General features: G+C 45.4%; 1 protein-coding gene across 1 annotated transcript in view; it reads right to left on the bottom strand.

The window, feature by feature from the left end:
- Positions 1 to 413: 413 nt before the first annotated feature.
- Positions 414 to 24,334, bottom strand: part of LOC142559889 (uncharacterized) — a 63,884-nt gene continuing 39,963 nt past the window's right edge. The window contains exons 3-5 of the mRNA XM_075671576.1: positions 11,175 to 11,246; positions 7,528 to 7,648; positions 414 to 2,070 (exon numbers count right to left, since the gene is read on the bottom strand). Of these exons, the coding sequence (XP_075527691.1) occupies positions 1,874 to 2,070; positions 7,528 to 7,648; positions 11,175 to 11,246 (390 nt within the window). The 3' untranslated portion in view covers positions 414 to 1,873. The remainder of the gene's footprint in view (positions 2,071 to 7,527; positions 7,649 to 11,174; positions 11,247 to 24,334) is intronic.

The raw sequence follows: 24,334 nt of genomic DNA, 5'->3' as shown, positions 1-24,334 counted from the left end.
ATGCAGAATGCGACTTCTTGTGGGTACAGGATCTTGCTAATGGGTGATTGCATGTTTCTGCCTCTGCGCATTGGATGTATATGATTTTGTTAATGCAATGTATATTATACAGCAGTCTCAGCAAAGGTGGAGCTGACCAAGTGCCCTCAAGTCGGAAGGCATTACTTCACAGAAAAGATTTTTGCAGCCATTTGCGACTGTATACCAACCGCGCCCCAAATGGGCACAATGCTTTCACAGCTGTGTTCAATACACATAACTGTTTCCAGAACTATTTATTCTAAGAGCCACTTTATGACTGCATGGCAAAATGGCTAATGACGAGCTCTGTGAGATGCAATGTTCTTGCCAAGGTTAATGCACCCGTGGTCACACCTGTGCATCCACTTTGGACAGAAGTGACAGAACGCAACCACAACTGCTAAACCAAATCTCTCCGATAAAACTCATTCTACATGGCATCGAATGTGAAGTCCCTGGTGATCATTATCGGTACATTCACAAGACACACTGTGTTGAAAACACTGAACACAGCAGCAAACGTCACTCACATGACAGTGACAGGCTCCACAATAAACACCAATACAGTGGAGTTTGCATACATACTCGTGTACTGTGCTGGTATGCAAGCTACCTGCAAGATGCTTTACATAACATGACAGATTTACGTAACAGTCCATGGGATCTGCATAATTTTTTCCGCTATGTTCACCGGTGTCAGCGACTAAAAGCCTCCCTGACAAAGCTGTCCCTGTGAAAACCCCTAAACGAATAATTTAATAGTCACAGCCAAGGTGCTAAATAATGTCAAAGTGTACCTGACAGACCAAGTTTAAAGTGGTTTCATTCTTAACAAAAATGCGAAAACATGGTTGCATTGTACAAATACATTGTAGGTGCAGTACCACAACCAAGGCACAGTTTTGTGGAATGACAAATGGTTAATATTAGTAGGTTAAGTAGTACAATATCTTTGCAACTGATAATTTACAGCTGGTTTTGTCTTTTCACATTTCCTTTATTAGAGAGGAATGCTTTTCTAATATGGCACAATACAACAATAATCAAGACCAACATAGACTACAGAAATGACACGATTGAAGTCTTGTCTTAGGCAACATTGTCTTATAAGTTATTTAGAAAACAAGTGTGAGAAGTTCTTACATTATGGCACATAATAATGGGATGCTAGTAACTATGTCATGGTATTGCACCCCTGTAAATAAGAATGATGGCTGACAGCACGAAAAAAAATTTGGTGCCAATTTAGCAGTAAATGCGAGAGAAATACCTTAGCATTATTAAGTCACACCTTAGAAGTCCCAAATCCATGATTCAAACCGTGTTCACAACATTGCAAAATATTGTTCAGGAGCTCACTCGACATATGTCCTACCTCTTCGAGGAGTGAAGTATAACTAACGGCGGTCAGGAGCTGAGTCACTTGCACTAATCACGCGCGCGCGCACACACACACACACACACACACACACACGCAAACACACATCTACCACATGACTGGCTTCTTATACTTTGCAAACCTACACTTTCTTCCACCTGACACTCCTAATGCTGACACATAATAAAGTTTCGAGAAAGCAGGCAATGGGACAACAAGCCTCTTACAATATTGTTTCTAGTTAAATATGCAACACTTTAAATGGCGGAAACTCCTATACAAAGGATCAGTGGCGTTAAATATTTTTTCATAGTAAAAAAAAAATCTGTACAAGTGTGCATCAGTTCTCAAAGCTCTTGTCTTTGTGCCAGTTTCTATGGGGGGGCAAGACATTCCTCCTACATTTACATACAACATACACCAGGTCCTAGCCATCAAGTAGGCGACAAAATATAATGCAAAGACCCACTCTCGCTATCTTAAAAGTGAAGATGTTCGCAAGAGCGACAAGTCTGTAATGGTCCAATCAGGCAAGACTCCTGCAGTATAGTTGCGATGAAACTTGGCTAAAATAAAGCACACGAAGACATGAGGGATATCTGGTGAGGACTGTCCATTTTCCAGGTTTTTCATCACAATAAAATTCACTTGAATGTCACAGTATTTCTGATCTGCAATTGAAGACAAAATAATAACTATTATAGCAATACATAGTGTGATATACACAACCAGAAATCAGCTATGCACATTGCTGTAATAGAGTGCAGAAGATAAATTTACCCTCTTCTACCATCATGGCAATTTGCATCAATATTAGGGTTGATAAGGGTAGCTAATAAATGCTTCATGCAAGGACCAGCTGCTGGTAGCCAGTAATGATTAGGCTTTCAATGGCACCTCATGTTGTAATGAGTTTCCACAATAAAACTGTGCCAGACGTGATTGCGAAAATAAAGAGCAACTTCTTTGCATTGCAAAGTCATTTGATCTGACAGTATTCAAGCAATCCCAGTTTTCTGCTGAAGCATGTCTGCAAGTGATTATGCATTTCTGAGTAATTATTTCCTGAATTTGATTAAACTGGGCATATGGTGTTAAAATTAACCAATATAACCACACAAAAATACCCAAATGTAATAGTAATCAATGTCATGATCATCAGGGTACATAGGTCCAATGCAGAATGAAGGCCTATCCCAGTGAACTTTAGTAACCCACATTCTGTGCCAGCACACTCTACCATAAGCCTGGAAACTTCATTATTCCACCTTATTCTCTGCAGTGCTTATTTTCTGTTCCCTTCTCCTTGTCTCACTCTACTATACTCGCGGACAACTTTCTGTGGCAATGAAGAAAAAGCTATGGAGGCAAAGTGCACGCAAATAAGAGCGCTCCTGAAAATAGGCGCACATTCTCATCAATGTTAGTTCAAGCTGGGTATGAGAAAACATTAGCCTCTTATTTACAACAGAAAAATAAGACAAAACACACCACTGAGTGTAACATATGACTTATTTTCTCTTCTGCATTTGGGCAAATGCAAAACCATTGGCGCAACGGCGGCTCAGCATCCATTCCGAGAAGCTGAAAGCACCATCAAACACTGCCAGAATAGTAATTGGTGCAGTAACACACGTACAGAAGCTCCGCCCCTCTAGCTTTCCCTTCATTGCCACAGAAAGTTGTCCGCAAGTATAGTTACCAGTTGTTCACATCACGACTTTCCCAACTGTACTCCTTGCTCTAAGTCTCATCAGAACATCAGCTACCTGATTTTGCTAAATCATATCGCCTTCTTTTTGTCCCTTGGAGTCATGGCAATTATTTTCCATTATGACTCATTGCATAGTTCCTGGCTTTCCATTGTTTTTTTATCCTCCCGATTTCAGACCCACAAGTTAGTGCTGTAATATCAAATGGTTATAATGTACTTTTCTATATTAATCAAGTGATTTACAATTAGTCGTTCTACAGTGCACAGAAGGTAACTGATCTTCATTGCTGCTGCAAGATGCAAATTCAACCAACAAAAAGACAACATTCTTTATTGATTTTTACATTTCTCTCATTTTTAAATGAACATACACATGCATGCACTTTGAAATTTGTAATGTCCGTGCACTGCAAACAACACACATTGTAAAAGTAAGAACAAGTGCACTAACATCATTATGGAGGCACAATGTTCAAATCATTATTGAATCAGAAGCCCATATAACGGATAGAAATAGAAGCGAGAAAAGGCAGGGACCCATTTAACAAAATGCTCAGAAAAGTGCAAGGCCCATGGTGCATGATCCTTACTCAGCTTATTTTTTAATGGGGAGCAAATTAGCTAGTGAAGAAAACACTGTCACACACAAAGTGCATGTTGATGCAACTCCACTACTTTATTTATTGATAACAATGTCCACTTTTTTTATTCAAAATGATGTTCTGTTGAAACACTGGCTCTTGAGACAAGCCTTGTTCAATCGCTGTTGATAAGTTCAAGTTTGTACCTCCCTGTGTGCCTCTGTCTTGTTTAGCTTTACATTTACTTGCACAAGCTCTTGTATGCACCAGTTACTTCATGCTATTGATGCATAACTGAGTTACAAATTTTTCATGTACGGGTGGCTGTTACATACAAGAATATAGGTGCTCCTTTGAAAATGCCCCTGCAGAGACGGGACACATGGCATAACCAGATCTGCACTGCCTTTCTTTATGAAAGTAGGAGCATGTTGCACTTGGAGATAACTGCAAGTGAAGTTAAAGGGGCCGTGCAACAACTTGTGAACATGAAAAATAAACCAGTTTAGTCGCTAAACAACACCGTCATGAACATTTGAGCCGAACATTCCTGTGCTTGCAGCAGGCAGTTTTGTCCTAAAGGCCATCAGCTTTTTTTTTTAAACTTCCGAATAGCTTACCCGCCCCAGTAGCTTAGCGCCTAAGGCATTATAAGCATGTGGTCGCGAATTCAATCCCAGGCCACGGCGGCTGCAGTTTTATGGGGTCGAAATGCGAAAATGGCTGTGTGCATTAAAGTGCAAGTTAAAGAACCCCAGGTGTTGAAAATTAATCCAGAGTCCTCCACAACGGTGTGCCTCATAGTCAAATTATGGTTTTAATAGCTAAAACCCAAGCATGTCTAAAGCAAAGCTTTCTTTGTGAACCCTCCCAGACTTTCCTGATAGTGGCTGCTGGCTCCGTACTGCTACTGTCTTGCTGAATAGCTCAAATCTTGGGTCACTAGGTGGTCTATGGTCGAATGGGTAGAGCGTCGGGAGTATTTGCTCAGGGAATCGGGTGCAAAACCAACCACCGGAACAACTTGGGTCACTGGGTGCGTAAAATAATTGTATGCACGATGCAGGGATCAAACCTCGACCCCAGCACAGCAGCCTGATGCCCATTAGGCCACAATTGCACATATCGAAACGTGTACTTTCTTATCCTTTCCTCAAGAACTGCATTTCACCACTAACTTAAATTTATTGCTCAGTGCGAGACGCGCCTGCATGATTCAGGACTTACTTGAAGGTTATTGCTGATAATAATAATAATAATAATAATAATAATAATAATAATAATAATAATAATAATAATAATAATAATAATAATAATAATATGCACTTTTTATTGATTCAAGGGCCAGATGTGGCCAAAGAGCGTCATGACATATGGTGACGGTTTCTCAATGTATTATAGATAGAGTGGACTATGAGCTATGAATGGCATATGTAACATGGCTGTAAAAAGGCCTAAATGCAAGTTGCTGTAAATTGAATAATATATGAGCATTAAAATAACGTCAATGACTAGTGATATGAGTTAAAACTATAAAAGTACTGTTATAAATCCATGATATAATAAAACCTATACGAGAGCACTAGTGACTCAAGAGAGTCCTTGAAGTCAAGGGTTGAGAAGCACATGCTGTGGTTATCACTGATTTTATCTGTTGTGTCTGTTGTCATTGAACCTCATGTAATCTGAATGTATGCGTGACACGAATTATGCACTATTTTCTAGAATGCACGCGGGCACCAGCGATTACGCTGGAACTTTTGATGAACCATGTATGAGCGCCGACGCGCTTGACCCGCAGATCAGATGTTCGACTATCACTGACTGTGCTCGCCATTATCGTTGTGCTTTGAGTGTAACCTGTTTTCTAGGGGCACAGGTTCGCCCAATACAGAGCTAGTTTTGTGATTCACAGTTTTTGCTTTATGCCCCACATAAGGAAGCTGATTTTTTCCTCCTCAAAGATTTCCGGGTGGGCGTGACAGAAAAGACGGGTCCTCTCTTCCATGGAGATAGTGACGTTCTCACTGGGCAATTGCACTCGGTCTTCCAGTAATAGTTCAGCCCTCTCTATTCAAATAATGTTTGCAAATTTCTTTAGGAAGTTGCTTCTAACCAGGTCCCACATTGTTAGAGTGGTCTCCTGGTTCTCAAATAGAGTCTTCGCGGCATCCTCCAAGGAGAAGTACACATGTTGAAGCTTGTCCTCAGAGATACAGTTGTTGAAGTTTGAAAATCGTTTGAAATGTCTCGAGCCAGCTTTCTGCATCGTCGGATGAAGCGCCGTGGAAGATAGATGCCTCCCTGGGTTTTTGCAGTACGATGTGTGCAGGTGATGCTCGGTCTGTCATGGTGGTACCTGACTTGGCTTCGCTCTTCCTGGTCATCTCGAGTAGAAGCCTGTTTTCAGGGAGAAATTTTGTAGCCTGTGGCTAGCTCGATGGTCTGGCACAGCATTGGCGTCCTCTTCACGCTTTGGACAACACTTGCAGTTGGATGGGGGCATCTGGCACATGGATACAAAGCACCTCCACCAAATTTCACGTTGAAGTGACATTGAAAAACACAGTAGCAAAAACTCTGAATCACGAAACTAACTCTTTATTGGATGAACCTGTGAACAGAAAACAGGTGATACTGAAGGCACAACAATAGTGGTGAGCATAGTCGGCGATTGTGGGAAATCTGATCTGCGGGTCAAGTGCATTGTCTTTAAAAAAAAAAAGAAAGGTTCCAGCGTAATCGCTGGTGCCCATGTGCCTTCCAGAAAATACTATGCATCACATATACAATCAGATTATGCAAGGTTCGGTGACAACAAACACGACAGATGGAATCAACGATAACCTTCGAGTAAGTTCCGAATCATGCAGGCGTGTCTTGCGCTGAGCAATAACTTTAAGATGTTAGCAGTGAAAGGCAGTCCCCGAGAAAAGGATCAATAAGTACACATGCCAATATATTTGTATTGTGCCAATGTGAACTAGCTCTTTGAAATGATTGCTGCATGTTGATGTTGATGATTTACACATAGGGGTATTGGCCAAGAAGTGGGCTGTACATTTTAAATAAATAAGAAAAACAAAATGGAAGGCAATATTATATTTTTCAAATTATGTAGCCCGGGTGTGTGAGCACATGCCCATGCTCCTATTTCCAAAAGATGCAGGAACGAAATGGGCAAATTTATAGCATTTCATTAACTGCTTCGTGAAAGCTCACTTCATACAGATTCCAAAGTATGCGTTGGATCTGCATAATTTTTGTTCCCCTAATATCCTGGCTGGCCGCTTTTGGGGGATTTATTTCTAAGCAATTTTAGATGTAACGACTATTAGCCAGACTTTAGATGTCTAGACTAAGCAGTCACTCCAACAAAAGCTAAAGTGGAAAAACCTCCCAACTCATAAGAGTCTTAAAGTAGTACAGTACCATTGTGGCCGATACCACGACCTCTGAGAATGGGGTCGGGTGTATGGTGAAGAGTCACAACACTTTTATAACACACAACAATACAAAAGCTTGACACAATGTTGGGTGCAGTATAGCAGGTATTGTTTTGCATGGCACAGTGGCATTGCTTCAAGTGCTCACTACCCTGCTTAGTATATTGCACACAGTATCCTGCAGTGAAAGAAGGCAGGTGACTTGAGCATGGAAATTGTGCTCAGACAATGCTCATCCATTTTCAACAAGTGACCATTCTCACCCATTAGAAACAAGTGAATTTCTAGTCCAAATTAATTAACTAGTTTGCAAAATCATGTTTCGAGCATTGCATTGTTATCACAACGTAAACTGCTCAAAGAAAGCTTGGCAGATATGCACCTTACCTACAATAGACTGAAGTGCCACTTTGTGTGGCAGGGCAACAATGTCATCCACCTCTTTGAGATAGTGAATGTTTCCATAACCTAGCTGCTGTGAAACTTCCTGGACGAATCGGTTGACAGCCTGGGAATAAGAGACATTGAACACAAGGTGAAGTGTTCAAAAAGCTAGACTCAAAAAAGAGAGAAAAGAAAGTAAGAAGGAAGTGTACAGACAAGTGGGCTGTTTACCTAACTGCATATGCTCTTCGCCCCACTCACTTTTCTCTGTGCTCTGTGGCCCAAGATATCATGCATACAGGAGGTATCCATCATAATACAAGCAAGCCTCAGTAATGCCCAACTTTTTTGGTAAAACAACAATTAGCCTCCGCGAAACCTTCAGAGATTGGCAAGATGTGGTCTTTCCTATGACATAATGTTCAGCCCACCAGTAGGTTTTTTAATATTCCCTCTTGCCGCTGTTGTCCAAGCTAGCTTACTTTAAAAAAAATATAAAGATAAAATTTAGCATACAGCATAGTGCACTTTTTGATTGCATTTATGTGAACTGCTGCAAAAAATAAGAACATTTTGAGGCACTTACTGCTTCTTTGTTTGTACTCAAATTTCTCTACAAGACATAATTTATCTTTTGGTCCATGTTGCCCAATATAACACTTGGCATTTGTTGCTTGTCTGGTTCGTCCAGAAAAAATGAAAGTGAACCAGCGCATCAGCCAAACAAGCAAGCTGCTGTATGGGCCTGTACTGGTTGTGCTGCCTGTTAGCAACTGAAGAAAATGGTGCAGATAGTGGGCACGGCAACACTTTGTGCACTGGGCTGCTTTGTGTTTCATACTTCAATAATGCGGAGGTGTTTTGTTACTTCAATTGTGTCAAGAAGACGAAATACAATAAGAAGACGAAACACCAACCACTATTACGTAAAGCTACCCTACAGCACTCGTTATTAACACTGTTTTCTTTAAAGGCGAATTGCAACAAAACTGTACTTTGGCTAAACTGGTTCTAAATGTACAATGTATACTTGTGTGAGGGCCGCATCCCCACTTTCGAGGGCAAAATTTCGGGAGAAAAATTCAAGAGTCCTGCTGGAAGGCGAAGTTAGTTCTGTTGCTGCTAGATGACACCACCTACTTATCCGTCGGTGCCACTAAGGCCGGCGCCACTGCACCATTATTTCATTGTGTGGCACATTGTCCTGGCTGTGTTCGTAGTGTTTCCATTTAGATCTGCGGCATTTTGCCTCTAGAGAAGGAGCCTTGTTTTGGTCAGTGCTGGTTAGGGACGATGGACCGGCATCTGAGGTCATTTACTGCAGTGTTATGACAATTGCGACTCTCTCACCCTCTGCTAAAGTTGCGGAAGCAGTATGAACCTTTAGCGGCCATCATTTTCCTGATTCGTGTAAGGGCTGCACCCAGCCAAGATTCTAGAAAAAAGTGGGGCCCTTACACAAGTATATGCAGTATATACTACTGAAGCAATTTTGGCAAAGCTGCAGGAATGGTAATTGTCTAATTTTTCTATTAGCTACCTTTAAAAAGCACCAATATAGACAAGTGCGTGCGCCTGGTGGTCATCGGATATGACTTAAGTCCCAGCACGATGCTTCTGAGATTTTTCAGCACACCATCGAATCTCGGAGGTCATATTGATGAGCCACGTGTTCTGGGTGATGTATCATTTCAAAAGAGTGGTAATGGCAGCATTTTTTTCAGTTTTGGTATCAAAAACAGCAATTCTTGTGAGCTTTTCACAACACCTCCACTTGTATTTCAAACGTAAAATATTGCATGCAGGCTCCTATACATTTACACTGTATGAAACTAGGCTCTTTATAGAGTCAAAAATTATGTTGAAACTGGCCTTTAAATGTGGATAGGCTGCAAAACCAAGCCACATCAATACAGCAGTTTGCTTATACTCATATGGTGGCACTTTTCAAAGTTTTCCGAACAAACCGGGCAAGCAACGATTCCAAGTGTGACCATAAAAATGCTCGAGTGGTATAGCACAAACAAAGTACTGCTAAGCAGAAGATATTTTTTGAAGTTAGAATAAAAATGCAGGTCATTATATAAAATGTATATTTCTCCACGTTATTAGGCAGCACTGCCTGCCGTGTTTTCCACGCCATTGGTTGGCATAATCACTCACGAGTACATTGACTCATACTCGCTCCACAATCATTTCACATGCCTGAGATAGAGCACAGTGAGTGGTAAAGGTCGAGAGTGCACATAAGTATGAACAGGAGTGAGTGCCCATTAACGCGAGTAGGAATGGAAGTTGGCGACGAGAAGTTTTGACCAACGTCACAGAAGTACGAATGTGAGTGACTGTCGGAGAGTGGAACTGGAAGCGAGTATTTACGTATGTCAGGGAGTGCCGGTGAGTCGGAGTTGACGTGAGTACATCCATAAGTGGCCGCTGACAAGTGTGAGTGGAAGCATATAATGCAAGTGAGCTTTGGTGAGTTTGAGTAGAAACACGAGTGCTGATGACTGTGAATGGCCATGGGTGTGAGTGAGTAAATAGCCTAAAATATATCAATGAGTGAGTATGAGTTAGTACTCGCTTATTTTGTGGACCTATGTTTATTGCACAGTATTCAGACAGAATTTATGTTAGCAAGCTTTGCTCACAGGACATTATTACAGTGTGCATCATTCTGAAGAATGTGTGCTTAGACTACTCAAGTTGGCAACATGCACCTATAGCAATCTAGTTTTCAGTTTAGTGCTGTCAAAATTAAATTACTATAATATAGAGAGCAAAGCAGCAAGAATATTGTGGTCGACGACTGTAACCTTAGCTCATGTTCATATAATGTATTGTATATGCTAGGTTGAGTTGGATACCTAAAGATTATTATTAATGCATGGGAAACTTAACACATGGCCTAGAGCAGCGCTTATAATATGCTGGAGCAGTTTCTCACTTGTGGATAGCTTAGCAAGCCCCAATTACAATTTTCAGTTTTAACTCAACTAACATTTCAAGTGTACTCTCCATGGCCAGAAATAAGTATGAACAAGTTGTATCAATATGTCTTGGTGTGGAACTGTGTGTGCACACTGCAGTGGCTTTGCAACACCTGTGCTTGGACTTTTACACATCTACACAAGGAAATGAAAAACTTCATTAGTGAAGACAAAGGCAACAAGTGGAAGGTTTTCTTGACCTGGGGTGTGGAGTGTGTTCACAGGAACACCAATTAAAATATAAAGCAACAAAGCACAACGCAGGAGAATCCTAACTGGCCGAAAATCCCGTGCCGGCGCAACTCAGCACACTTGCAATGAAGAAGGGAGAAGATTTAAACAAACACACAAAAAATCACGCGAAAGGCTGTCTTGGCAAGAGGTCTTGCCGGGATGTACACCCATGAGCAAGCGCAGTCGGACCGCAGGGTCGCCTAAAAAAATCCGGAATTTCTTGGCAATTAACGTGAATAAACTCAAAGTTCGAAATGACAAGTTAGATCTGCGGTCCTCAATTTCAAGTTAAATACACAGGCGGAGGAGAAAATCAGCTTTATCGCGAATAAGCTGGTCCGTTGCCCACGGGCGTACGCCTAGAGCGCGTCATGCAAAAGAAAGATGACGAGAAAAGTACGCTGCTACTTATTTTCATGACCTCACCTCTCTCTTCACGAGCCCAGCCAAGTCGTCTAGCCTCTGGGTTGCGATAAGCGAAAGGACAGTAGAGATCGCCTGCAGCAAACGGAGGCGGCACTGGTGACAGTAGGCCACGAAGGGTACAGGGTACATATATGTCAACTTGAGGCGTTGAAGTGACACTCGCATAGCATATACTACGGACAATACTCGCAGATCTCGCGTCAGTTGTGTAGCTAGCACATATACACAAATCGTTTTTGAAGCAATATTTCAACACAAGTCATCGTACAAACCTGTTTTGCTCCTTCGAGAAACTCAGACCTATTAAAATCCGGGTCCCACTGGTTTTTGAGGTACATAAAATCGAAGAATAGGCTGAGCCAGCGGAACGGATTTTGCAGAATGAATGATCGGTTCTTCCCGTGAGGATGCGCGTCGCGTCTGCTACGGGAAGTGTGAATATGGGCAGCACATAACACACGCGGTGTGGATATGGTACATACTGTTTTAGGCAAGGCACTTTGTACTAGTCGCAATGACACTGGTAGTTGAAAGGTGCGCCAATACATGCTGACACGTTTCGCAACGTATTGCACTAAATAAACAGCATACGACGTACAGCAGCAAGCAAGACGCACGACGCGCTGAATTCACCAACGTTGCGTTCGTTGAAACGCTGAATGCGCTGTGTTTGGCGAGCACGGCAACACGGCAGATAAATGTGCTACCAATAGAACAACTACTTTTACTGCAAGACAGCTTCTGTTCATTTTGTGATAACTATTTTGACGCAATGTAGGCTTCATTTCGAGATTCGAAACGCATCGACCCTTTCAACAGACTCCCCAGGTGCCCCGTGTAGCGAACCCAAATCTCAAAGGCCATGCTTTTTCACGCTACAATGACCCCAAGAAATAGCAGGCGCTAAATTTAAGGTAATCTCAGAGGCGATAGTTTAAAGCTTCTGACTGCAGCAGCAGTGTGCGCGAAAAGCTTCACGTCGTCTACTGCACATTTGGCGTGGTGTTGAAATAGTCATATTCTAATAGTCATATAAATAGTCATATAAATAGAATATTCAAATATTCCCCCACTGACTAGTCTCCAGCCTGCTTCTTGCCTTGCCAGGGTAGGCAAGAAGCAGGCTGGAGACAAGTCAGTGGGGGAATATGGCATAGGCTCTAGGAATAGCAGAGGAGAATTATTAGTAGAGTTTGCAGAACAGAATAATATGCGGATAATGAACACCTTTTTCCGCAAGCGGGTTAGTCGAAAGTGGACGTGGAGGAGCCCGAATGGTGAGACTAGAAATGAAATCGACTTCATACTCTGCGCGAACCCTGGCATCATACAAGATGTAGACGTGCTCGGCAAGGTACGCTGCAGTGACCATAGGATGGTAAGAACTCGAATTAGCCTAGACTTGAGGAGGGAACGGAAGAAATTGGTACACAAGAAGCCAATCAATGAGTTAGCGGTAAGAGGGAAACTAGAGGAATTCCGGATCAAGCTACAGAACAGGTATTCGGCTTTAACTCAGGAAGAGGACCTTAGTGTTGAAGCAATGAACGACTATCTCATGGGCATCATTAAGGAGTGCGCAATAGAAGTCGGTGGTAACGCCGTTAGACAGGAAACCAGTAAGCTATCGCGGGAGACGAAAGATCTGATCAAGAAACGCCAATGTATGAAAGCCTCTAACCCTACAGCTAGAATAGAACTGGCAGAACTTTCTAAGTTTATCAACAAGCGTAAGACTGCGGACATCAGGAACTATAATATGGATAGAATTGAACAGGCTCTCAGGAACGGAGGAAGCCTAAAAACAGTGAAGAAGAAACTAGGAATAGGCAAGAATCAGATGTGTGCGTTAAGAGACAAAGCCGGCAATATCGTTACTAATATGGATGAGATAGTTCAAGTGGCTGAGGAGTTCTATAGAGATTTATACAGTACCAGTGGCACCCACGACGATAGTGGAAGAGAGAATAGCCTAGAGGAATTCGAAATCCCACAGGTAACGCCAGAAGAAGTAAAGAAAGCCTTAGGAGCTATGCAAAGGGGGAAGGCAGCTGGGGAGGATCAGGTAACAGCAGATTTGTTGAAGGATGGTGGTCAGATTGTTCTAGAGAAACTGGCCACACTGTATACTCAATGCCTCATAACCTCGAGCGTACCGGAATCTTGGAAGAACGCTAACATAATCCTGAAGAAAGGGGACGCCAAAGACTTGAAAAATTATAGACCGATCAGCTTACTGTCCGTTGCCTACAAAGTATTTACTAAGGTAATCGCAAATAGAATCAGGAACACCTTAGACTTCTGTCAACCAAAGGACCAGGCAGGATTCCGTAAAGGCTACTCAACAATAGACCATATTCACACTATCAATCAAGTGATAGAGAAATGTGCCGAATATAACCAACCCTTATATATAGCTTTCATTGATTACGAGAAAGCGTTTGACTCAGTCGAAACCTCAGCAGTCATGGAGGCATTACGGAATCAGGGTGTAGATGAGCCATATGTAAAGATACTGGAAGATATCTATAGCGGCTCCGCAGCCACCGTAGTCCTCCACAAAGAAAGCAACAAAATCCCTATAAAGAAAGGCGTCAGACAGGGAGATACGATATCTCCAATGCTATTCACAGCATGTTTACAGGAGGTATTCAGAGGCCTGGAGTGGGAAGAATTGGGGATAAAAGTTGATGGAGAATACCTTAGCAACTTGCGATTCGCTGATGATATTGCCTTGCTTAGTAACTCAGGAGACCAATTGCAATGCATGCTCACTGACCTGGAGAGGCAAAGCAGAAGGGTGGGTCTGAAAATTAATCTGCAGAAAACTAAAGTATTGTTTAACAGTCTCGGAAGAGAACAGCAGTTTACGATAGGTAGCGAAGCACTGGAAGTGGTAAGGGAATACATCTACTTAGGGCAGGTAGTGACCACGAATCCGGATCATGAGACTGAAATAACCAGAAGAATAAGAATGGGCTGGGGTGCGTTTGGCAGGCATTCTCAAATCATGAACAGCAGGTTGCCACTATCCCTCAAAAGGAAAGTGTATAACAGTTGTGTGTTACCAGTACTCACATATGGGGCAGAAACCTGGAGGCTTACGAAAAGGGTTCTGCTGAAATTGAGGACGACGCAACGAGCTATGGAAAGAAGAATGATGGGTGTGACGTTAAGGGATAAGAAAAGAGCAGATTGGGTGAGGCAACAAACGCGGGTAAACGACATCTTAGTTGAAATCAAGAAAAAGAAATGGGCATGGGCCGGACATGTAATGAGGAGGGAAAATAACCGATGGTCACTAAGGGTTACGGACTGGATTCCAAGGGAAGGGATGCGTAGCAGGGGGCGGCAGAAAGTTAGGTGGGCGGATGACATTAAGACGTTTGCAGGGACAACATGGCCACAATTAGTACATGACCGGGGTAGTTGGAGAAGTATGGGAGAGGCCTTTGCCCTGCAGTGGGCGTAACTAGGCTGATGATGATGATGATGATGATGATGATGAAATAGTCATAACGCCACCAGATGCTTCCGGCGCCTTCGCAGGGCAAAGCATAGTCTTCGAGATAGTCTCTCTCTCTCTTTATAGCCGCTCGCCGACTAGCTCACCGACCAGCTCACCTTTGTATTCTACTTCGGGATTAACTTTCGTTACTCTGGCGGGGGTGCGACAGACGTGTGCGCAAGCGTGCTCTGCCTTCCCGAGACGCTGGCCATATGTGCTGGCCCTCGGGGATAGCAAAAGACGTGAACACGTTTTTGGTAAGCGTTAGGGGAGGACGTCCAAATGCTGGAGGCGAGAGAGTAGAAAATAAATAAATAAATAATGTTGTACAACGCCACAAAGCTATTTACTCTTAAAACGGTTGCACCCTTTGGGGTGTATATTTGTCCCACACTCCAACAAAAGTTTGCACCCGTTGGAGTGCATCTCTGCCACACAACGATAATCGTCATTTGCCTTGATGCGTTTCCTTTCTTGAAAACGCCGCGCCCGCTACGTTCCTGTCGAGAATGCTATGCCATGCTGATAACGCGCATACCGTTCGTTACTGGAAAGTACCGGGCTCGCAGCGTTAAAGAAAGGAAACGCGTCAAGGCAGATGACGATTATCGTTGCGTGGCAGACTTACACCCCAAAGGGTGCAAACTTTTGTTAGAGTGCGCAACGATAATCGTCATCTGCCTTGCTTGCGTTTCCTTTCCTGAAAACTCGGCGCTCGCTACTTTCCTCTCGAGAATGCTGCATTACACTGATAACGCGGATGCCGTTAGTGACTGGGAAGTACCGGGCTCGCAGCGTTAAAGATAGGAAACGCGGGCAAGACAGATGACGATTATCGTTGTGGGACAAGATAAGCCCCAAAGGGTGTAAAATTTTCCAAGGGTGTTGCGCGACAGCGCGATAGCACTGGCAGAACGTATTCAACGTAGCCAAGTTCCGCCTTCGTTTGGTCGCGCCCGTGGCCTATCTTCACAACCTCCGGAATAGCCCTGAACATTAAATGAAATTTTAGGAATATCTATTGTACCGTCGTAAATGGCATATCTAGAACTGAAATGTTTGTGAGAACTATGTTCCCACCAAAGGCTTTTTTGATGTTTCACATCAAAGGTATTTACTTTCTTATGTAACGAGTAGTGCGCGTTGCTATTAAATGAAACCTGTGCATGTTGCTGAACGGTAAACTGACAACACGGCGAAATGAAACGCACGCAGAGTTGGTTCGCAAGCACAAATGCAAAGCGTTGGACCACCTACCTCAAACATTTTCGTTACAAGGGAAGAAATGGAGTGAGAAGACAACCAGAAGGCGAACGAAGTTCAGTGCATGCCCACTCACAATTGAGGGATGTAAATAACTTACAGTAATGGAATTTGCAATTTGAACGGGCAGTTCGATTACGTTCAGCGAGTGTTACATATACAGGGGACAGCTATTATTAACACTTTCCTTGCGTCTAAAGAAATCTCAGATCGTATAATCAGGTTTTGTCCGTGTGTGTTTGTCTATAACGGACCTTACACGTACAGGCCATCTATGCGAGCCTAAGCAACGCTTTCAGCCTGTTCTTTATCAGCGTGGTTAGACATGACAAACTGGATCAAGTATCTATGTAACACGTGATGGAGGGTCACACCGATGGAAGATAAACACAATGTTTGTTTCTCAACATATTCTAAAACGATAATAATTCTTGTGTCTACAAATCCAATACCAAGTCAGAATTTATGGTGCTCGTTTTACAAGATCCTCGCATAGATTGGCTGGCTTGTGTTCGTCCCAGAACGAAATAAGAATCATCGATGCCGACGGAGTTCGCTGGGCGTGCATGCATGTTTTAAGTTTTAGGGAATTCTGTTAACATGCGGCAACGTTCATGTTGACCAGATGGTTCTATGAATTGTCTACTTAGCACGAGAACATGAGGTCATAAAGAAAAGGCGCGGCACATGTTCTTTTTCTATTTCAGAAACGTAATTACGTTATAGAGCAAAATCGACGTCCTTGATGATGAGAATTTTAACACGGCACTTCGTGGCAATGCCAGCGTGTCAGCATGAATAAGCAGGGCGATTTAACTGTGAGCCAGTGGTAAAGCATACATTTAAAGGTTTTAAATAAGAGTTGGTCGGAGACACAGTTGAAAAAAAATTCAGCTTTAAAACGAAGCCCAGTTACCATCACGAGGTAAAATCTGTGCGTGTGAGTCTGTGTAAAGTATGCATCCCCAATTTCAACATGCTTGACAGATATTGTTGCGTTTCGCCTGCGACACGCGGTTTTGCCGGCGCGACTGCGGCGGGGCGGCAGACATTTTGGCCCGATCGTCGTCGCCGCAACGCTCCCCGCCAGGTGTTTCCAGGCGCGACTGCGGCGATGCGACCGCAAAGGATCACCCTCTCCTTCCAGTCATTGTGCCCGAACCAGGCGATGCGAAAGCAGGGATCACCCTCTCATCCCAGTCTTTGTGCCCGACCGGCGGCGCTACGACAGCGTGCGTCACCATTAGCCCATTGTACAATCACGTGCTCGTCAATTGAGGGGTTCCTTCTTGCCCTCAACTGCGAGAGTATAAAAACAGCTGCCCCCGGACGCCAAAAGGAGGGCTCCGATTTCTTCTGTTGAGTAAAGTGCTCTCCCGTCTCTCTACTTCGGTCAACCTGACCGCCAACTCTTTGCAATGTTAAAATAAACAAGTTGTTTTGTTGTTACCAGTCGACTCATGCTTTGCCGGGACCTTCGGATGCTTCCAGTTGTACCCCAGGCCGCCAGGCCAACGCTACCCTTGGGGCTTGCGACCCAGGTACAACCACGGGCGTCAGCGCCGAGTTCCCAGCAACAGATCGTACCAGCGGTGCGATCAAAACATCTGTTTGGCAGCGGTGAGATCGCCTCCGACTTCAAACATCTGGTTGGCAGCGGTGAGATCGCCTTCGACTTCAAATAACTGTCTGCCAGCGGTGAGATCGCGACAACGGAGGCCAGCAGCGAAGAGATGCAGTTGACTGTATGCTGAGCAGCTCAACGACGATCCGGGAGCAGTGCAACGAGCCCTGTGTGACGACTGGTTGCCTGCAGCGGAACGACTGCGCGGAATTCCTGCCTGCGAGGTTTGGCGAGTGCGGGACTTTCTTCTTCTGAGCTTTGCCAGGCTTTTGTTAGTGTCAGAAACAGAGCTGGTAATTGTGGTTGTCGTTGCTGCCGGGTTAGTTTGCGGCAAGACAATAGTAAGCAGTAGAGAAAGCAGCATTCAGAGCAGCCATGGATTTGAAGTCGTTGCGCAAACCGAAATTGTTGGAGCTTGCAAGAGAGTTGGGTCTGGATGTCTCGGACAAACTCAGAAAACCAGAACTGCTAAAGGCTATTCTTGAGTTAGAGGCTGAGGATGACGAGCTGTCGGAATGCCTTGAGACTATTGAGGAGAGGTCAAAAAGACAGGAGCGCGAACTTAAAGAGCAAAAAGAGAAACAGGAGCGCGAACTTAAAGAGCAAAAAGAGAAACAGGAGCGCGAACTTAAAGAGCAGAAAGAAAAAGAAGAGCGCGAACACGCTTTGGAAATGAAGCGTCTTGAGGTAGAGATGGAACGCGCTCGTAATGGAAGTCAGGCACACGGTGCAGGAGAACGAGTATTGTTCAAAATGACTGACCTGATGCGGCCGTTTAAGCTTGGAGAGGACATTGGTTTGTTCCTGGTTAACTTTGAGCGAACGTGCGAGAAGCAGGGGTTCTCTCGGGAAACGTGGCCACAGCGCTTGCTCACTTTGTTACCCGGCGAGGCGGCCGACGTAGTCGCTCGCTTGGATAGAGAGGAGGCAGAGGATTTCGACAAAGTAAAATCGAGTCTGCTAAAAAAGTACCGGCTTTCTGCGGAGGCGTTCCGTCGGAAGTTTCGGGAAAATGAGAAAGGCAGAAGTGAGTCATATACAGAGTTTGCGTATAGGCTTATGTCGAACATGCAGGAGTGGCTCAAAGAAGAGAAAGCGTTTGGTGACCACGATAAAGTTCTGCAGAGCTTCGGGCTAGAACAGTTTTATAGTCGGTTACCGGAGAACGTGCGATACTGGGTCTTGGATAGGCCAGACGTTTGTACGGTGGCTAAAGCCGCTGAGCTAGCCGAGGAGTTTGTGACGCGTCGAGCTCGCGGAGCTAAGGACGGTCAAAAGGGTGAATTTGGCTCGAAGTTTGAGAGGCCGAAGTTCACGCCCATGAGATTAAAGGGGGACACGCGTAGTGCGGATGCGAGTGAAAGCAGTCCGACCAGACGTAAAGAGACGGCGGCAGCCAAACGCAGAAAGCGGTTCGAGATGAGGCGAGCGGGCGTTTGTTATACGTGCCAAAAGCCGGGTGACTTTTCGGCGCAGTGTCCGGAAACAACACCAAAAGTTGTGTTTTTTTCAATAGGCAGCACTGACGAGAACATGAAGCTTCTCGAGCCTTACATGCGAGACCTCCTCGTGAACGGGAAAGAGTGCCGAGTGCTTCGCGATTCCGCAGCTACGATGGATGTAGTTCACCCCTCTTACGTAGAACCCCATATGTTCACGGGCGAGTGCGCCTGGATCAAGCAAGCCGTGGAAGCTCATAGCGTGTGTCTGCCAGTAGCAAAGGTGCTTATTGAAGGACCTTTCGGAGCGCTTGAGACGGAGGCGGCAGTGTCATCTATGCTGCCCCCCCAGTACCCGTACCTATTTTCAAACAGGTCCGATCACCTCCTGCGCGAGAAGGGGCTTTTGTTTGGTGAAGCTAGTGTTCAGGCCTTAACCAGATCGAAGGTTCGGGAGCTCGCTGCAAAGGCGGTAGTTGCGGGGCCGACGTTATCAAACAACGAAAAAGGGTCAGAGGCGCAGCAAGCTGATATTCAGAGCACGCCCGAACTGAATAAACTTGAGTCTGTAACGTTAAAGGCGCCAGATACTGGAGAGGAAACGCCCGACACGGGAAAGTTAGAAGAGCTATCTACTGATTTGCTCATCGCGCCTACGTCAGACGGACTTAATAGGTTGCTAAAAGTCAGCCGGTCGGCTTTGATAGCCGAGCAAAAGAAGGATGGTAGCCTAGAAAACATACGCTGCAATGTCAAGGAAGGTATCGCCAGGAAAAATGCGCGTTTTGTGGAAAGAGGTGGAGTCCTGTACCGGAAGTATCTAGACCGCAGAGGAGTGGAGTTCGATCAGCTGATCGTGCCTCAATGCTATCGTCAAGATCTGTTGCGCTTGTCACACGGGGGTTCGTGGTCCGGACACCTAGGAGTTAAGAAAACTAAGGACCGTCTCTTGCAAGAGTACTATTGGCCAGGGTGTTTTCGGGACGCAGACCATTTCGTGAGGACATGTGACACTTGTCAGCGGGTGGGCAAACCAGGGGACAAATCAAGGGCGCCGTTGAAATTGGTACCTATCATAACGGAGCCTTTTAGACGGCTCGTTATTGATACAGTGGGACCTCTGCCGGTAACAGCCACGGGGTACAGACACATTTTGACTGTGATCTGCCCAGCGACAAAGTTCCCTGAAGCAGTGCCGCTTAAAGAACTCAGCTCAGTTGAGATAGTTAATGCACTACTGTCCATATTTGCGCGAGTTGGTTTCCCTGCGGAAATCCAATCAGATCAGGGCACAGTGTTTACTAGCGCTTTGACGACAACTTTTCTCGAAAGGTGTGGGGTAAAGCTGTTACACAGCTCAGTGTACCACCCACAGTCGAATTCCGTTGAGAAGCTCCACTCCGTCATGAAGCGCGTGTTGAGAGCGTTGTGTTTTGAACATCGAACTGACTGGGAGCTGTGTCTGCCTGGGGTGATGTTTGCTTTAAGGACCGCGCCGCATGCGGCTACGGGGTTTTCGCCAGCTGAACTGGTGTACGGTCGCTCGCTTCGGTCTCCGCTTCGCATGCTTCGAGAATCATGGGAAGGTAGGGGCGACGACCCAGTCGTGGTGGAGTACGTACTTAAGCTCCTCGAACGCTTAAGAAGGGCACAGGAGTTGTCAGGTGAAGCAATGACAAAGGCCCAGCAGAGGGCCAAGGTTTATTATGATCGGACAGCCAGGGCCCGTCGTTTTGAGGTGGGCGATGAGGTCATGATATTGCGCACATCGCTAAACAACAAACTAGACGTGCAGTGGGAGGGCCCAGCACGAATTGTTCAGAAACTGTCGGACGTTAACTACGTGGTAAGTCTGCCAGGAAAGCGGAAAGCACAGCAAGTTTACCACTGTAATCTGCTCAAACCTTATAGACAAAGGGAAGCAGTGGTGTGCATGATGGTAAACGTTCCTGAAGAGCTTCCGGTCGAGCTTCCGGGACTAGGCTCAGTGACGAACAGGGAAGACACCGGTCAAGTCATTAGTGACCTTATCAGTAAAGCACCGCTGTCGCCTGAGCAGAAAACCGAACTACACCAGCTATTACAAGAGTTTCAAGGTCTGTTCTCTGAGAGGCCTGGTAGGACTTCTGTACTTACTCATGATATAGAACTTACCTCCCCAGAGCCAGTACGATCCAAGGCGTATCGGGTGTCACCCCGCCAGAGCGATATTATGGAGGCTGAGGTAAAGAAAATGCTACAGCTCGGTGTTATTGAGGCAGGTGAGAGTGATTATACCTCCCCTTTGATTTTAGTTGAGGTACCGGGCAAGGAACCTCGTCCTTGCGTCGACTACCGCAGGCTTAATTCCATCACTAAGGATCAAATTTATCCGATCCCTAACATCGAGGAGCGCCTTGAGAAAGTTAGTAGCGCTCAGTTTATTTCCACCCTAGATCTTGTCAGGGGTTATTGGCAGGTTCCACTTACAGAAGAGGCTAGTAGGTATGCGGCGTTCATTTCACCAATGGGAACATTCCGTCCTAAAGTGTTGAGTTTTGGTTTGAAGAACGCGCCATACTGTTTTTCAAGCCTCATGGATAAAGTGTTGCGGGGACAGCAAGAATTCGCTTTACCGTATCTAGACGACGTAGCGATATTCTCCGCATCCTGGTCTGAGTATATGGCACACTTGCGGGCAGTGCTAACCCGCCTGCGCGAAGCGGGCTTGACAGTCAAGGCTCCTAAGTGCCAGTTAGCACAGGCCGAGGTTGTCTACCTCGGTCACGTGATTGGTCAGGGTCGTCGCCGCCCATCTGAAATAAAAGTGGCCGCTGTGCGAGACTTTCCGCAACCGCGCACCAAGACCGATATTCGGTCGTTCTTGGGTGTCGCCGGCTACTATCAGAGGTACATCCCTAGGTACTCTGATATCGCGGCTCCCCTGACGGATGCTCTAAGAAAGACAGAGCCTCAAACAGTCGTCTGGGACGAGACAAAGGAAAGAGCTTTTAGCGCCCTAAAGAGTGCCCTAACAAACCAGCCTGTGCTACGATCGCCAGACTATACAAAAGGGTTCCTTGTTCAGTGCGATGCTAGTGAGCGAGGCATGGGCGTTGTACTGTGCCAACGGGAAAAGGGAGAAGTAGAACACCCCGTCCTGTATGCTAGTCGTAAGCTGACCAGTCGTGAGCAGGCGTATAGCGCCACCGAGAAAGAGTGTGCATGTCTCGTGTGGGCCGTTCAGAAATTGTCATGCTATCTAGCCGGCTCGAGGTTTATCATTGAGACGGATCACTGCCCTCTCCAATGGCTGCAGACCATCTCTCCCAAAAATGGCCGCCTCCTGCGCTGGAGCCTCGCTTTACAACAATATTCCTTTGAGGTGCGTTACAAAAAGGGGAGTCTCAACGGTAACGCCGATGGCTTAAGTCGAAGCCCCTAACGTAGGAATCAGCCTCAAAATTGTTGGTTACTGATGTTTTTCTTCCTGAGGCAGGATTTTTTTTAACATATTGCTTTTGTTTAGTGTTTCAAAGTGATGATATGCTTTCTAGTGCAATTTTCCAATTTGTGGACGCGTTCTGAGTGATGCTAGACTACTGTAAGGAACTATGCAGTGGTATAAAAAGGGGAAAGAGCCTGGCAGGGCTTAGTGAGGGTTGTGCCGTGCTTGCTGACTGAGCGGTTGAGTTTCAGCGTAGTTCTAACGCTTGCCGGGAACGAGAACAAAAATGTGAACTCTCCCGAAGTCACTTTGCAGTGTCCCGTGCGAACCTGAACAAGAGAACGAGGCCTTCTCTGTGCGCTGCGCTCAAGAAACGTCGAGGGACGCCCGACTTCGGTTATGAGCATCATCGAGCGACATCCCTCCGGACAGCGGATGCAGTCCCCTGTCCATCGGGATCTCCTTCCCCCGGCGGGGCGGTCTGTTGCGTTTCGCCTGCGACACGCGGTTTTGCCGGCGCGACTGCGGCGGGGCGGCAGACATTTTGGCCCGATCGTCGTCGCCGCAACGCTCCCCGCCAGGTGTTTCCAGGCGCGACTGCGGCGATGCGACCGCAAAGGATCACCCTCTCCTTCCAGTCATTGTGCCCGAACCAGGCGATGCGAAAGCAGGGATCACCCTCTCATCCCAGTCTTTGTGCCCGACCGGCGGCGCTACGACAGCGTGCGTCACCATTAGCCCATTGTACAATCACGTGCTCGTCAATTGAGGGGTTCCTTCTTGCCCTCAACTGCGAGAGTATAAAAACAGCTGCCCCCGGACGCCAAAAGGAGGGCTCCGATTTCTTCTGTTGAGTAAAGTGCTCTCCCGTCTCTCTACTTCGGTCAACCTGACCGCCAACTCTTTGCAATGTTAAAATAAACAAGTTGTTTTGTTGTTACCAGTCGACTCATGCTTTGCCGGGACCTTCGGATGCTTCCAGTTGTACCCCAGGCCGCCAGGCCAACGCTACCCTTGGGGCATGCGACCCAGGTACAACCACGGGCGTCAGCGCCGAGTTCCCAGCAACAGATCGTACCAGCGGTGCGATCAAAACAATATGTACTCCCAACCCAGTGAATCTTTGGAAGCCTCATACGGGAACCACAAAAACTAAATTATCAAAACTGTTCTATAAAGTTATTTTAATGAAAGTTTACGAAACAGTTAGGCGGGGCCCAGATATTGAGCGCATCTGAACATAGTGCTCAGCGGTGCCAACATTGACAGCCTCGCTGACTCGATCCACACGACTGTTTTATATCTTTCAGACACAAGGGGTCACTCTCGGCAATGAAACAACAGTTCGGTGACGAATGTGAGTCCCTGCAACGAATGTATACAATAATAATAATAATAATAATAAAATCTAAACGGCACTTGAGTGCGTGCTGAACCTCTCGAGGTCACGTTCTACCTATAAGTTCAAGGATTCTCATGGTGGGTGTTTAGCCAACCATGGGAATTTAAGATATTTTAGATTCCCGTAATTTTCACCATTCATAGAATTTCCTTAACCAATGCGAATAATGGGCAGTACTTGTACTTGCCTAAACTTCGTCCTTCTGGCTCCTAACGACTTTGTGGATTCTTATACTAAGCTTCCAGAAGATAATTTTTGTCACAAATTCGTTATTTGAGAGTTATTAATTTTACGTACCTTTAATGTGCACCATTTGTTAGGAGTACTGATACCAGCTTGTCGGTCATTCATTTTGGGAAGATCGAGTTGTAGCGCAAAAAGAAAGAAAAAGAAAAAAGAAGTACAGGGAGAATAGAAGGCGCCCTCGTGTGCGCCCACTTGTCTCCATCAGCACTGCGTGTGTCACGGTATGTGAATTCCACGCGCCTTTCTTGCAC

Source organism: Dermacentor variabilis, chromosome 10 (assembly GCF_050947875.1).
Source record: "Dermacentor variabilis isolate Ectoservices chromosome 10, ASM5094787v1, whole genome shotgun sequence".
Classification (NCBI taxonomy): Eukaryota; Metazoa; Arthropoda; class Arachnida; order Ixodida; family Ixodidae; genus Dermacentor; species Dermacentor variabilis.
The sequence above is the reverse complement of the archived record's forward strand: the minus strand, read 5'-3'. Positions and strand labels throughout refer to the sequence as shown.